This window comes from Hakea prostrata, chromosome 1 (assembly GCF_041222555.1).
Source record: "Hakea prostrata isolate BN-2017 chromosome 1, UWA_Hpros_2, whole genome shotgun sequence".
Taxonomy (NCBI): Eukaryota; Viridiplantae; Streptophyta; class Magnoliopsida; order Proteales; family Proteaceae; genus Hakea; species Hakea prostrata.
The window spans coordinates 43,883,164-43,898,147 of NC_142600.1; the positions used below are offsets into that span (position 1 = coordinate 43,883,164).

Here is a 14,984-nt window from a genome sequence, read left to right on the forward strand (position 1 = left end):
AAAGAGAACCTAGAAATTTCGGGCAGTAGCTAGAAGTCTAGAACACGGGAGACTTTTGCATTGATCAGAACCACGTGGCTACTCGTAGAACGGGAGGGGCCAAAGTTGACAACTGTGTTACACGTGTCAACTTTTGGTTAACTAGTCAAAGAAAAGTACGAAGCGACAAGCGACTACAGACGTGAGCCGAGCTACTGTAGAGTGGGCATTGACTGTAACAAGAATAAAATATGTTCAGTTGCTGTTGACGTCCCATCTTTATAGGCTTATAGCTTCGTACCAAACTCCGGTGAATCGTTTTTCATTTTATGCAGGTCATCAAGAGTTAGCGACAATGCGTGTTTTCTCCTTCTTCCAGACAGCTTCTCGAGCTTTCCATGAGTACCCGTCGCTCTCTAAGCTGATTGTCATCTTCACAGTCAGGTCACCTCTTTTGCTGGCTTTCCCTGTTTTATCTCCCTAAACCTCATAGTCGAATTGTTTCTTCCAAATTAGAGTTCGTTTTACCTATGATTGCTTTTGTAAGTGGAGTTATTAGGATTCTTACGGACAACTTTACTGTTGTATCAAAAGAATGTTAAGTTTGGATGACTGCTTCCCCCCCCCCCCTTCTTAGGCGATCGCACTTGATGTGCTATAAAATAATGACCTAATGCTCCAAGTTTAATTTGTTGAATCAATCCTGTAGTTTAGTTTGATCTCACCGGGAACTTAACATTTGTTTTGTTCACTACAAGGCTTGTATAGCAGTAGCTAAATTGGAGGGTTTTATCCGTGTTAACGAAGTTAATTTCATTAGTCAGTTTAGGCACAGAGATAATAACATAATTAACATAATAGAGCTGCTACTTTCTCTATGTGTTAGATCAGTATAGACTTTAAATGAATAAGTATTTTCCTAAAAAGAATCATTACTCCCTTATGTTGGTAAGTTTATAGTCCACCGAACCTCAGAGCAGGAGTAGGGTATAGGAGGTAGTCCTCGTTGTTACTATGCTTTACATGTGGTATGAACAATTGTGTAAATTAGGTGGTGACACCATCACAGGGTTGCTTGATTGGTAATTACCAACACGGTCGTGGGTTCGACTATGGTATTTGTAATGTCCCCATCCACTATGTATAAGCACCCTTGTACCAAAAAAGAAAACAGGTGGTACTACTCGACGAGAGCATCCTAGTAGATAAAATCTAATTTCATTAGATGAGTGCAAGTATTCGATTTGATAAATACAACAAGGACAGTTAAGATAAAGTCTAATAGTTTATCCCATACAAGTGCGTTGACTTAAATTCTATATCTCTCTTGTAAGTCTCAGTACTTAGGATATAATCCATCTTTATATTCAACTTTCGTTTGAGACATCTTCTATAATTAGCAAGTTCTAATACCTCTGTATACTGTTGCATCAATCATTTTGCTTTTAAGGTTTTTTCTGTATTCCAAATCAACTGTCATAATTCATATTTTCTACAGGCATTTTCTATTTCTCTTCTGGTTTGGAACATTCTTATGGTTTTACATCAGATCCTACAGTGCAATTACAATTTTTCGGTAATATTGTGTACACAGAGAAACTAACAAAGTTGAGATTGTTGGATGTTTTGGTCCATAGCCTATGAGGGAGTTAATGAGGAGTTACATTAACAATGAGGTGATAGCTTTTGAGGGTTGATTGCATTTTTTCTTGTAAATAGATGAAGAACTGAAAATAGATGAAGTTACTTTAAGGAGAAAGGGGGAGGAATACAGCAAGGAGAGCCATCCCTCTGTATGGTGATACTTACTCTGCCATCCATAATTATGAACACTACCCAAAGAACAAAGAAGGGACTCCATTTTTTATTCCAACTGATAAAGGCTTCATGACATGATCATCACCAAAGGACACTAGTAGGTATTAGGATAATAGGATCCATTTGACATATTCTTGTATGGGCCTAGTATTGTGTCCTCTAAACTGCCAAAATTTATTGGGACTAAGACTTATACTTTGCATATCCTATAATAAGCTAGGGAGTTGGTCTCAGTATGGTACGTGTGGCCTCTGTTCTAGGACTGGAACCATTTGCATGTGTAAGAGTATCATCAAAAGGGGTTGAATTGCTGCTTTTCATGGGGGGCAGGATCGTATCTGTGGAAATAGAAGACTTGGAATTTGATAAGTTTACTTAACCAGAACTTGTTGGCGGCAATTTGTATTTATACTTTATGTTTGGTATGGTTCAATACACTATAAATGACTTACAATAGTTATCTTCAGGTGGTTACAATTTGATAATGATAAATAATTTTAAATGCCAAATTTAAAATTCTAGTTTTGAATTTGAAATTCAGTTGCATGAAAACAGGTGAGTTGTTTATTGTTAACAGGCCCCCTCAAGTTGAAGGTGGGCCATTGTCAAATCTTCAACTTGGACTTTATTTGTTCATGGCGACAATGGGAAAAAGGCTTTGTAAAAGTATCAGTAATTGGTCACACACAGAGATGAAGCATACCTCAATTTTCTTTTGTAAGACCAGTTGTCTTACAAAATGAAAATTAACCTCTACATGCCTTGTTCATGCATGAAACAAAGGGTCGACGGTGAGATATGTTTCTCCTAAGTTCTCGCACCATAGAATTGGTGGCTTCAATTCTGAAACTCCCGATTCTTGAAGTAAAGATTGCAGCCAAATGTCCTCTGCCGTAGTGTCAGCTAATGCTCTGTATTTGGATTCAATTGAAGACTGGGTGATTGTATGTTGTTTTGTTGTGGACTAAACACTTTCATACATAAATAGCTTAACCACCAGTTGAATGTCAATCTATTGACAACCGGCACGATCCTTATATCACCAGAGGCATGGAGGATGTTAGTTGAGTGTGTGTCAGAAGAAGGCCATGTGTCATGGTTTTTTTTTTTAAATAGTGGAGAAACCATTTCACACTATCTAGTTCTGTTCAGTGGGTGCTAGGAAGAGTTGACAGACCTTGTTCATTGAAAATCAGATGTCTGGTCTGGTTAATGTTGCATATTGTTGAGCTTCAAGAACACTATGGTGTGTTGATGCATCCTTAAAGGTGGGCTAAGATCTGGTTAAAAGTCAACCTTGGTGGTCACTGGTGTTTAAACCAGTATTGCACCATCCATCTTCATCCATTGCAGCAGATCTGTCACATACGTTTGTTTGGAAAGAAGTAATCCACTTAGGTGTTTGATTCCCTTTTACCAGGAAGTAATGTAGGTCTCCCTAGTCATTCATCACAAACTTCTTTTTTTAGGAAACGATGATGTCTTGAACCAGTGGTGGGATGGACCGTATGATTGTACCATCATCTACATGAACAAACATGTAAACAGTTCCACCAGCTTGGCATTGGTTGAAAAGAGAGGTATTGGTCCTTGAGCTGATAAAGTCAATAGATTAAAGGAATTGACCAAGCTGCTGAAACTAGGCCCTTGGAGCCTGCTTTTGGCCATATAGAGGCTTTTGCAAGTGACAGATATGGTTTGGTTCATCTAGATTAATGAAACCTTGAGGTTGACTCATGTACCCCTTTTCTGTTAAGTTGCCATTTAGCAAGGCATTGATGGCGTCTAGTTGACGAAGCGTCTACCCATTGGTTGTTTCCAATGAAAGGACTAGTCGATATTGGTGGCTTTGACGGAAGAGCTGAATTTTTTGTGTAATCCATGTGCTCATATTGATCGTAGGCTTTAGCCACTTGGCAGGGCTTGTATCTGTTTACTGTCCCATTTGGATTTTTCCCGATTGGGTAGATGCACTTTGAGACCTGAACACTTGCATTTAGACGAGGTAGCACTAAATCCTATGTGACATTTTTTAACAGAGCGTTAAATGCCTCCAATATTGCTATTCACCCTTTTCTGGACTTTTGGACATCTGTAAAATGGGTGGTTCTTGTTCAGAATGGGCTTCAGTCATGTGGGCCAAAGAGTATTTGGATGTGGACGAAGACACATTCAGTCTATCTTGATTGGAACAGGGTTCATGCTATACCCAGACCCAAATTTATGTGCAAATTTGAGAATGGAGAGCCACAACTGCATACCTCACAAGCTGTGGTCATAACATACATAAAATCGTAGACTGGTATAAAAAGACCATTCGAGGATAGTCGCATAGTCTCATAGATGAGGAAAGTGGTAGATTTAAGCAGACCTGCTGCTCCTTGCTGCCCCATCTCTTCTGGGTTATGTTGCCCACTTGAGCAGATTCAGCTGGGTTTCACCCCTGGACTCTAATGCATGCTTGACAGGCTTCTAGAGTCTGATTTTAGGATCCTAATTCATCCTACATTTAGGTACAAAATTTGACCCTAATTAGGTCATTCGCATAACCGTGTTCATTTCCTTCTTAAAAGCCTTTGGTTGATAGGGCTGCCCTCCAAAATTTAATTTGCACTATGGGGATTTCGTTCCTCACATTGCTAATATGTTATTTGGAATATTATCAGTTCTTAGGTGATTTGAGTCTCTAACATGCTGCCCAACACTGTCATTGGCTAGAATGCATTAAATTAGACGTTCTAGATGACTACACCTAGGGTTGTTTACAGCCCAATGCAGAGCCTAGCCACCACTTGAACATCATTCTTCATCTGATTTAGAATGCTAAATAGCTATGACATGAGGGCATCATCAAATTCGCCCATTTAGGGTTCCAAATTCAAGACCAATTTGTGGCTTTTTCTATAGACCAACATTTTTGAATTCTCTGCTGTTTCAGGGGTGCATAGCCATTAAATACATCATGAATTTACTGATTCAAGACTGATTAATAAGGGTAAGCATGTTGAACATACAATTAGGGCCTTGGTGGTCTTGGTTTATGGCACATCGTGCCAATTAGGTTAAATTAGGACTGTTGTGAGCTCAGACCTAAGTCACCTAACAGCTTATTTACAGTCTAGCTGTCACATTTATTACATATTCCCGCGTTAACCCTAACCCTTGTTTAACAATGGTTAACAAATTTGGCAGACTAATACAAGATTAAGTTCATTGGGCTAAGGTATTGGGCAAGATTGGACTAACTCCTTATAATCAGCCTGGGTACCCCTTCATGGTAGAAGAGTGACTGCTAAGATCCCTCCATGTATATGTCAAGGATGTGAGAAAAGTAAATCAAACATCTAAATTCCTGCTGGATGACTCGTGGTAAGTGACTATCCTTTAAACACTCTCCTTATGACATGTAGAGTGCCTTCATGTCTAATGGTAAATGTGACAATATGGTTATGAGTGTCCTTTGGAGTTGGGACCACCTGACTACTCTATATAGGGGCTAGAACCATGACTCTTCGCCTTAATGGGAATACTTATATAGGCCTAAGTGTTATGCCCCTTCTATTGTCAATGTATAACTACCCATGGAGGCTTTAAAATGCCTAAAAGTGCGATGGATCACTTGTGTGCCCCACCTGGCTTATGTGGAACCTGCCTCATCCACATTCCCATGATGAATAGGACCCTTGTGTCCTTATACTAAATTAGAGACCATCTTGAAACATTGACATTAAATATGAATGATTTCCCATGATGAATAGGACCCTTGTGTCCTTACACTTGATTAGAGACCATCCTGAAACATTGACATTAAGTACGAATGACATCTTTTGGTCTAATGATGCATACAGAAAAATGGCGATGAATGGCCCTATGACTTGTTGACTATGCTGGGCATGAACCAGAAACTATTATATTTTATCAAGCCATATAATTTGAGAGAGCCTTGGTAGTCTAATCACTTTGGTTAAGTAATAGGTTGTGATTCTAGCCTATGAAAATCTAAGAAACTCGTGGACCCGGTCTAACCTTGGTTACAACACATGTGGGACCTACTTAGTAGTTAGTATGATCCCCCATGTATGATTCACCAACTTGGAGTATAAGTACCAAAAGGTAAAGCTTGAGCAGGAACAAATGGATATTAACAATTCACCATCCAAAGAAGCCTTAATTGGGAATGGCCTACTTTTAGAGACATTTTGGGGATAGAAAAATCCCATCGAGAATTAACTTGACTGTTGGTTGGTTGTTGACTGCAAATAGGATTTGAAATCCTTCCTTGATTTGTAATGTGTTTATTTTGTTTTCCTAGTTTGACTAGACCTATGGAATTCGAAGGACTAGGGGCAAAGCTAAGATAACTTTAAGGCATCGTTTGTTTGCTAGATAAAAAGGGGTGGGAAAAATAAACATGAGGGACCCACTTGTAATGGGGTGGGGGAATAGGAAAGAAAAGGAAAGGAAATGATTTTGTGGAGAAGTTGCAAATGTGGGTCCAACTTTTATTATATTCCTTATTTTCCCACAGTCACAGTAAATATGTGAGACTTTTAAAAGAGATGGGGTGGGGAAAGTGACATGCTGCTATGAGCAGACAATCTTCTTAATTAAGGAAGCTTGTTGGCCCAGTTTTCCACTGCATTGAACCAAACAAATTATGTTTTGGGATTTCATGAAAAAGTTTACTTTTTCCCACCCTACTTCAAATTCAGCAAACAAACAATGCCTAAGAGAAGTTGTGAGAAAGGATATGCGTAGATTAGGCCTTGTATCGAGTGTGGCCGCAAATAGAGCTGATTGGATGGCAAGAATCCATGTAGTTGATCCCATTTAGTTGGGAAAAGGCTTGTTGTTGTTGTTTTAGTTCGATTCAACCTGTAACAGATGTAATCACTTTAAATTAAGTTTGAAGGCATTGGAGGCTTCGAAAGTTTCTCACTGGCCAATGGACGATTAGCAGCATTCCATTGGTGAGGGATACACTTTACCTTGTGCAGTATCTTCACCCTGTATTATGTTTGGACCCAGGTGTACACTCCCAAAAATAACCCCTTTTCCCAATAATTTTCTTAATAAACGGAAACCTTAGTGGTGAATGTTGGATTTAGAACTGTTTGATGTCCCTCTTGGATCATGGTAGGAAAATCCAGTTTTCCCCTTCTTTGTGTGTGTTTTAAATTTTTTCCTTTTCAGATCCAAACTTAATTTCTTTGAAAAGCTAATCTTTCTTTATATTTCGTTTCAACTCAAAAGCTTAAGAAACCATATTTGTTTTGTTCTTTTTTTTCCTCATTTATTTTTCATCTTTGACATGTATACACTATATTAATTATTGCAGTAGTGGTGGTCTTGTGGCTTATTCTGATAAAGAATCAAATCATGGTGCAAATAATGTTCATTCATCTCAAACGGATTATGAGAAGAAGCGAGTGGTGGTACTTGGAACTGGTTGGGCTGGGACAAGTTTCCTGAGAAATATTGATAGTTCATTGTATGATGTTCAGGTGGTGTCACAGCGTAACTATTTTGCATTTACCCCTTTGTTACCGAGTGTTACATGTGGGACGGTAGAAGCACGGAGTGTTGTTGAGCCAGTCCGTAATATCATTAGGAAGGTAAAGTGCATATCTTATATTCATAGCATATCATATATTCATATGCGAATAATGCATCATTGATCTGTCCAATTATACAATTCTAATTTGCATTCTACAATCTTGTCATTGTAATCACTCTTTTTATATCGTGTCCTGTTGCTTTTATTTGCCTACGTGAGTCACTTTGGATCTTTTGGGATTCTGAAGATTTGGATGCTAACACTGTGGAGTTGAGAAAGGACTATAACACATAATGGTGCACCATTCCTACTATAGATTATTGTTGAATGAACTTCACCCCAATGCATATTGGGGATGTTGTTTGTTAAGATATTATTCAGGAAGTTGTTCTTTATCTATAGCCCCTAATAGGGTATCTGTAGTATACTGTTTGGAGGAAAAACAACTCTAAGAAGGAAAAAGGAAATACAAGTCAGAGAAGGAAGGGAAAATAAAAAACAGAAAAGTGGATGTTTGAGTCACTTATTTGGACCCAAACTCCTGTTCACTCCCTAAAAGTGTCCAAAATTACATGGAGGTCACAGCCGTTAAACACTGGATAAGAAATCAAAACTTGGAAAAATATTTTTGTTTAGGGTTTTAGGTATTACGAATGGAGAAAATTGGAAGGTACAAGAATCAAAGATCTACAGAAAGAAATCGCTTTCTCGTCTTCATCGTTTTCTTCTCTGAGAAACAGAAAATCTATACCAGAGAAAATCTCCAGAAACCATATATCTTTCAAAAATTGATTTGTTATTTCCTAAACCCAGGTTTCACACACACCTCTATTGATCAAATGGAAAAGCCCTAGACAATCCCCTCCTTTCCCCCGCTGGATATCACCCACCACTGCCCCAATTTTGTCTTCTCGTGTTACAAATGTTTCCTCTCTTTTAAATAGAAGAAGAAAGCTCTGCCTAGCATCCGAGGGTTTCCTGATGCCCTAAGAAAAGAGGTCTTATGTGAAAAACTTTGGTCTTTGGCACATTTGACTGGCGCTTGCGACTCCTCCTCCACCTCCTCCTCTATACACGGGTGTTCACAATGTTGTTCAAGCAACAGAACTGCAAAACAGAAAGAATGACATGTGATTATTAAGTTCATATAACATTGCAAAATCAATGTTGGGTCACTTTGGCAAACCAAAGTTAGTAATAAAATGAACTACAAAAATCAACAGAATTGCAGATGCTCTACTTAATTCAGTTTTCTGCAACTCTCAAGTCTCAACACATTGAAAAGTGGAGACAAGAGAGATTTGGATTCTTTAAATTCAACATTTGATTTATAGATAGATATAGATTTTCTTTGAAGATGTTCTTGTAGAGGTATTTGAGTTATACCCAACTGATGTTCTAATATAGGTGATTGGATTGGTTATGGTCCAACGGTGTTATGGGCCTTATGGAAGAGTCCAACTATCTGTATAACCTAGAATTGTCAATATAAATACTAGCTGGAAACGATGGTTTGGGTATTCCAAACTAGATACTCAAGGTGTAATGCTTTAAGAAACCTTGTGCTTAAAGCTTAAACCCTAAAAGTTCTACCTTCCAAGAACCAGGAGTTTGGGTTTAGGTTTAGGCTGAGAGAAAACCTTCCCATTTTTGCTCTTCTTCACTTTCTTATTTTTCAGCCTCTGAGTGATAATTTTAGATGTTGTCCAATTCTTCTATTTTTTTTGGGGTTTTGTTTGTTTGTTTGTGCTTTTTTTTTTTTTTTGGGGGGGGGGGGGGGGGATTGATTGGAGGAAGATATGGTTTTATGTTGAATCCTTAAACAACTCAGTGGTCGCCGGTGATGGAGGTGATGGTGGTGGATGGTAGCATTATCGCACGAATAAAGGGTTGGGTATGGAATGAGAATGAAGGGCGTATGGTATGAGAAAGAAGGCTATATTGGTAATTTTATCTCTTTTAATTTTACATAAGCGTATTTTGGTCATTTAACTAGTGAAGTTTACTGGGCTTAATGGTGTTAGATTCCCTTGTGACCCAAATGTAATTTGGGCATATTAGGGAGTGAACAAGAGTTTGGGTCCAAAATTAGTGACAAATGAAAAATTTTCTATAACATAAGCAACTCAAGTAGGACTTTTATGATTAGTGATGTAGCCTTAAAGGATTAGGGTTAAAGTCCATTATCTAATATGGAATCAACAATCAAAATTAGGGGTTCAAAAACCGTGTGTGTGATGCCCCATATTTACATTGTACTATTTATAGTATTGAATGTGTTATTGTTAGGTTCCAGAGGAAGAGAGGACTGAGTAAGCCAAAGCTATGGGAATGAATGAAATAGTACTTTATTAACTGAACTGGTAAGTGGGACCTATAGATTGTGAACCAGCCTTAGTTTTACTGACCCAATTCTAGTTAATTGTAAATAGTGATTAAATGTGATAAAAATGGATAATTGGACCAGAGGAACCTATTTGGTTCAAAGATGGTTTCTTGAAGGGGGGGCAATTGGAATTTTGGTTTAAAGATGGTCAAATGGTTTAGTCTGGTTCATGATTGGACCGGACCATATAAGCTGAGCTTGTCTCTTAGATTTGCCCTAAATCTCATTCTATTAGCAAAGAAAAGGGGGGGAGAGAATGATTGAGGGTTAGAGGAAGAAAAAAAGAGGAGACAGAGGAGGGAATTGTAAAGTAGTAGGAGCAAATTCAAACCTTAGAAAGAGAGATTGAACTCAAGCATGCAAGCTGAACCTAAAGGATTTAGAATTGGACACACTTGAAGTGGTGTTAAGTTGGATTTGAGCTCAGATCTAAGGTAAGACTTGAATCTGTATGAGATTAGGATCTTGAACTCATAAATAGACATTGAACGTAGCAATTGAGTTAATTTTATGAATTTAAGATGGTTACGGTCAAATATGAGTTTCAAGATGAAATGAAAGGAAGGTAGGGTTGAAGCTTTATTTTTGGCAGATTGACCCCCTATAGTATTTGGGTCATAACCCTGTCATCATGGCTCCAAATTATATGGTCTTGGTAGCATTTTAAAGAGAAGTTGAAGAGCTACGAATGTTGTGAAATAGGAAATTTCCAAATTTGGAAAGGGATCTAGGTCAATTGCCCCATGCAAATAGGACCAAAATGGAGTTTGGGTTGTTATAACAGCAGTGAGCAGCAGGCTACTCTTTTCTGCCACACGTGTTTTGGTTCCATCTGCCAATTTTGCAGGGTGGCCTACTGCTCGCATCAAATGCTTTTGGTTACCTTGGGTCCAAGTGGTTTCCAAATGCCCCGTTTAACCCAGTTTTTGATTTCCTATTAACCCCACATAAATGTTAAAATTAATGGTACCCATTTGAGATCTTAAATTGAATGAAATGGGTTGGGCATTATGACCTGGGACCTCAATGTAATGTTACTCTTGTCGAAGGTACGAATTGTAGACCTTATGGAATGGAACAAAATGTCTTGTAGGAGGGGTGCTAACAAGGAGGAGGGTGGACTGACACTTGATCTTTAAAACAAAAAGGGTGAACAAGACAAGGTTGGGTAAATAGTATTTATCATCTTATGTTAGTGTATAATTGTGATGCTCTTAATGTTCTTTTATCCTTAATGATCATGTTGACATGAGATTGTTAATATGATTATGTTGAAAACACCAATAGTGGTAGAATGGCTTATTTTGATCAGTGTGATCTCAAGCCCTCTATTTATAATAAAGTAGAAACAACACTATTACATAAATACCCTTACTTGGGTAAGAAGAAATAGAAATTTACATGAACACAAACTCTAATTCAACTCCTAGTAGAATCCAACACTCCCCCTCAAGTTGAGGCATATATATTATAATCATACCCAACTTGCCCACAATAGGAAGGAAGTCTCTTTCTTTCAAACTGTTGGTAATACTCCATATATATCAATTCTATTTAATTGACGGGGGAAAAATTCCTTACCTGGATTCGCTTTCCCTTTTATGAAGTATTCGCAGCGGAAGTAAATCTAGAGCCACGTTCTTGTTCCACCTCCAAAGCTCTACCGGGGTGATTCCACAATCACTAGGAAAGGGAATAATTTCCACAACCCAAATGCCGTGTGGGAAGAAGATGGAAGAGTGATCTAAAGCAAAGGAAGGAAACCTCCAATGGGTTTCTCCTTCCTGCGTTTCTTGAAGAGAGGGAGAGAGATATGGGAGCTGCCATTTGTGGAAAAACTTACGTAATGCAATCACCCTCAATTATGCGGTGGTTACCAAAATATATAACCCTATTTTGTAACCGCCCTAATAGTGAGTTTCCAAATTTGCCCTTGGGCATTTAATTTATTAATTATATTAATAAATTCCAATAGCTCCCACTTGCACAAAGGCAAGTGTTAATCTTTCAATGTGTCCCAGACACACATGTATATCATAGATATACACATTCAATCTCTCTGCTATGTATCCTAGATACATAGACCTCTTGTGTCCCAAACACACATGTATATCCCAGATATACATATTCAATCTCTCTGCTATGTATCCCAGATACATAGACTCTTGTGTCCCAGACACACATGTATATCCCAGATACATAGACCACCTGTGTCCCAGACACTAATATCCACAAGTCATACTGGCAAAATGGGTTGTGCGACCGGTGATATACCTGCACGCGTGAGCCCCAAACTAGAAACCTTCCCAGAAGGCTAGAATGGCACATCACTCAAAGAAACATATCAAATAAGCATTAGTATAACATAGTGTCCTAGGTTTATTCAAACTCACCAGACTGAAGGTATCTCGATCCCTCTGAGAGATCACCTTCTTGTCCTTAAAATGTTCACTACTGTAATACATACAGTTGGCGCCAGCAAACACTTTTAGGGTGCAGTTGAATCAAACCTTTCCTTTCGCCCCAGACCATCACTACACTTAGGATTGTCTCCTTTCCCGGTAGTGCCCCTTTAGGTCGAATATATCATGACCATAGGTAACACCCCAAAGTAGCCACATCAATCCTTCGTTTCATGATGTCGTCGAAAGTCCCTAAGAACACTAATGGACCATAAGGTCCAGGACTCACACAATGTGAGGAGCAGGGATCCATCCTCTCATTTCCAATGATCGCTAAGCACACATAGTATGATATACGTGCTATGGTGGAGCATTCTATATACAATAGAACGTATGTCCATCTCAACACCATACAGGTCTTAGTCTAGTCGCAATCTCTTGCGCCTAACCCGAGTATCTTTATTGTCGCCACCCTAGCGCCACATAAAGTACTCGCACCTGGCTCCTATAGGCAACATGAATAGTGGGAACATTCATGTTGATTCTCTTCACAATAGAGAAACTCATATTGATTCCAAATCAAGGTGACATCATGATTATGAACTGATCTACACAAAGTCATTCACAATCCATCTCATCTCTGCTCGCCTCCAAGGCACCAGAGGCGAATGCTTGTGTGAGTGAGCCATTCTCTTGCCTATTGACAAATCTTGTTTTATGCTAGAAGAACACAATCATACAGAAAGTGAATAAAATAAATGCTAGTATGAACTCATATTACTTAATAATAAGAAAGTTTCAATACAAAAGTAAGTCAAAATCTACGCAAGCCCAAGGATTTTACATGAGAAATAAAAACATCTTTGGCTATAGGTTTGGTAAAAGGGTCAGCTACCGTCTAACTAGTAGATATGTGCTTAAGTACAACTTTCTTCATTGATATAATGTCTCTAACAAAGTGATATCTCAACTGTATATGTTTGGTCTTCCTATGATACTTGGGGTCCTTAACATAGCTAAGAGCTGCCGTACTATCACAGTAGACAAGGGCAGCCTCTTTGGATGTCATCACAATTCCAGTATGTCGAAGGAATCTTCTCAATCAAATAGCCTCTTGAACCGCTGCTGAACATGCCATATACTCTGCTTCCATGGTCGAGAGGGATATACAGGTCTGCTTCTTGCTACACCACAAAATGGCCCCGCAAGAGCTTCCTGCACGCTCTTGCGAGGTATTTACTACTTGAGCTGACAATGTCATTCACGATCCGTCTCATCTCTGCTCGCCTCCAAGGCGCCAGAGGCGAATGCTTGTGTGAGTGAGCCATTCTCTTGCCTATTGACATATTTTGTTTTATGCTAGAAGAACACAATCACACAGAAAGTGAATAAAATAAATGCTAGAATGAACTCATATTACTTAATAATAAGAAAGTTTCAGTACAAAAGTAAGTCAAAATCTACACAAGCCCAATGATTTTACATGAGAAATAAAAACATCCTTGGATATAGGTTTGGTAAGAGGGTCAGCTACCATCTAACTAGTAGATATGTGCTTAAGTACAACTTTCTTCATTGATATAATGCCTCTAACAAAGTGATATCTCAACTGTATATGTTTGGTCTTCCTATGATACTTGGGGTCCTTAACATAGCTAAGAGCTGCCGTACTATCACAATAGACAAGGGCAGCCTCTTTGGATGTCATCACAATTCCAGTATGTCGAAGGAATCTTCTCAATCAAATAGCCTCTTGAACCGCAGCTGAGCATGCCACATACTCTGCTTCCATGGTCGAGAGGGATATATAGGTCTGCTTCTTGCTACACCATGAAATGGCCCCGCCATTCAGCAAGAAAGCATATCCAGAGGTTGATTTGCGCTCATCAATGTCTCCAACCCATTCGGCATCACTATAGCCAACTAAGCGCAAATCCAATCCTTGGTAACACAACATGTAGTTACTCGTTCCACTGAGATATCTCAATATCCTCTTGACTGCTTTCTAGTGCTCTATGCCTGGGTTTGATTGGTATCGACTAACCAAACTCACTGCATAACAAATATCCGGCCTAGTACACATCATAGCGTACATTAGGCTACCCACTACACTGGAATATGGAATTCTTTCCATCTTGGTTTTCTCCTCTAGAGTCTTAGGATCCATGTCAAGGCTCAAATGCAAACCCTTCTCCACTAGAGTATCAATTGGTTTGCAGTTGTGCATCTGGTATCTTGTCAAGACATTGTCAATATTGTCTCCTGAGATAAACCCACTAATCTCTTTTGCCTATTTCTGATAATCTTGACACCAAGCACATAGCTTGCTTCACTCATGTCCTTTATTTCAAATATGGAGGACAACCATTTCTTAACGGTTTCCAATAGCTGCTTGCTATTGCTAGCCATAAGTATGTCATCTTCGTATAGTGTCAGAATGACATAATTACCATCAGATCTCTTGGTGTAAACACAGTGGTCTTTCTCAAGCATGGAAAAACCTTTTTCGATCATAGCTTGGTGGAAGTGTACATTCCACTGTCTAGATGCTTGCTTTAAGCCATATATGGACTTCTTAAGCTTGCACACTTTGCGCTCAAGTCCATTAGCTTCAAAGCCTTGAGGTTGATCTATATAGATCTCTTCCTCAAATTCTCCATGGAGAAAATCAGTTTTTACATCCATCTGATAAAGCTCCAAGTCCAACTGAGCAACAATGGCTAGAATGAGGCGACTTGAGGCAAACCTAACCACAGGGGAAAAAGTTTCCTCATAATCAACGCCCTCTCGTTGGCTGTAGCCCTTAGCCACTAAATAAGCCTTGTATCTCTCAATAGATCCA

The 14,984-nt window shown here is 38.9% G+C and overlaps 1 protein-coding gene across 1 annotated transcript in view; it reads left to right on the top strand.

The window, feature by feature from the left end:
• Nucleotides 1-232: 232 nt before the first annotated feature.
• The window catches only part of LOC149029014 (external alternative NAD(P)H-ubiquinone oxidoreductase B2, mitochondrial-like), an 83,195-nt gene continuing 68,443 nt past the window's right edge, over nucleotides 233-14,984 (top strand). Inside the window, exons 1-2 of the mRNA XM_089140117.1 lie at nucleotides 233-423; nucleotides 7,136-7,412. Of these exons, the coding sequence (XP_088996243.1) occupies nucleotides 335-423; nucleotides 7,136-7,412 (366 nt within the window). The 5' untranslated portion in view covers nucleotides 233-334. The remainder of the gene's footprint in view (nucleotides 424-7,135; nucleotides 7,413-14,984) is intronic.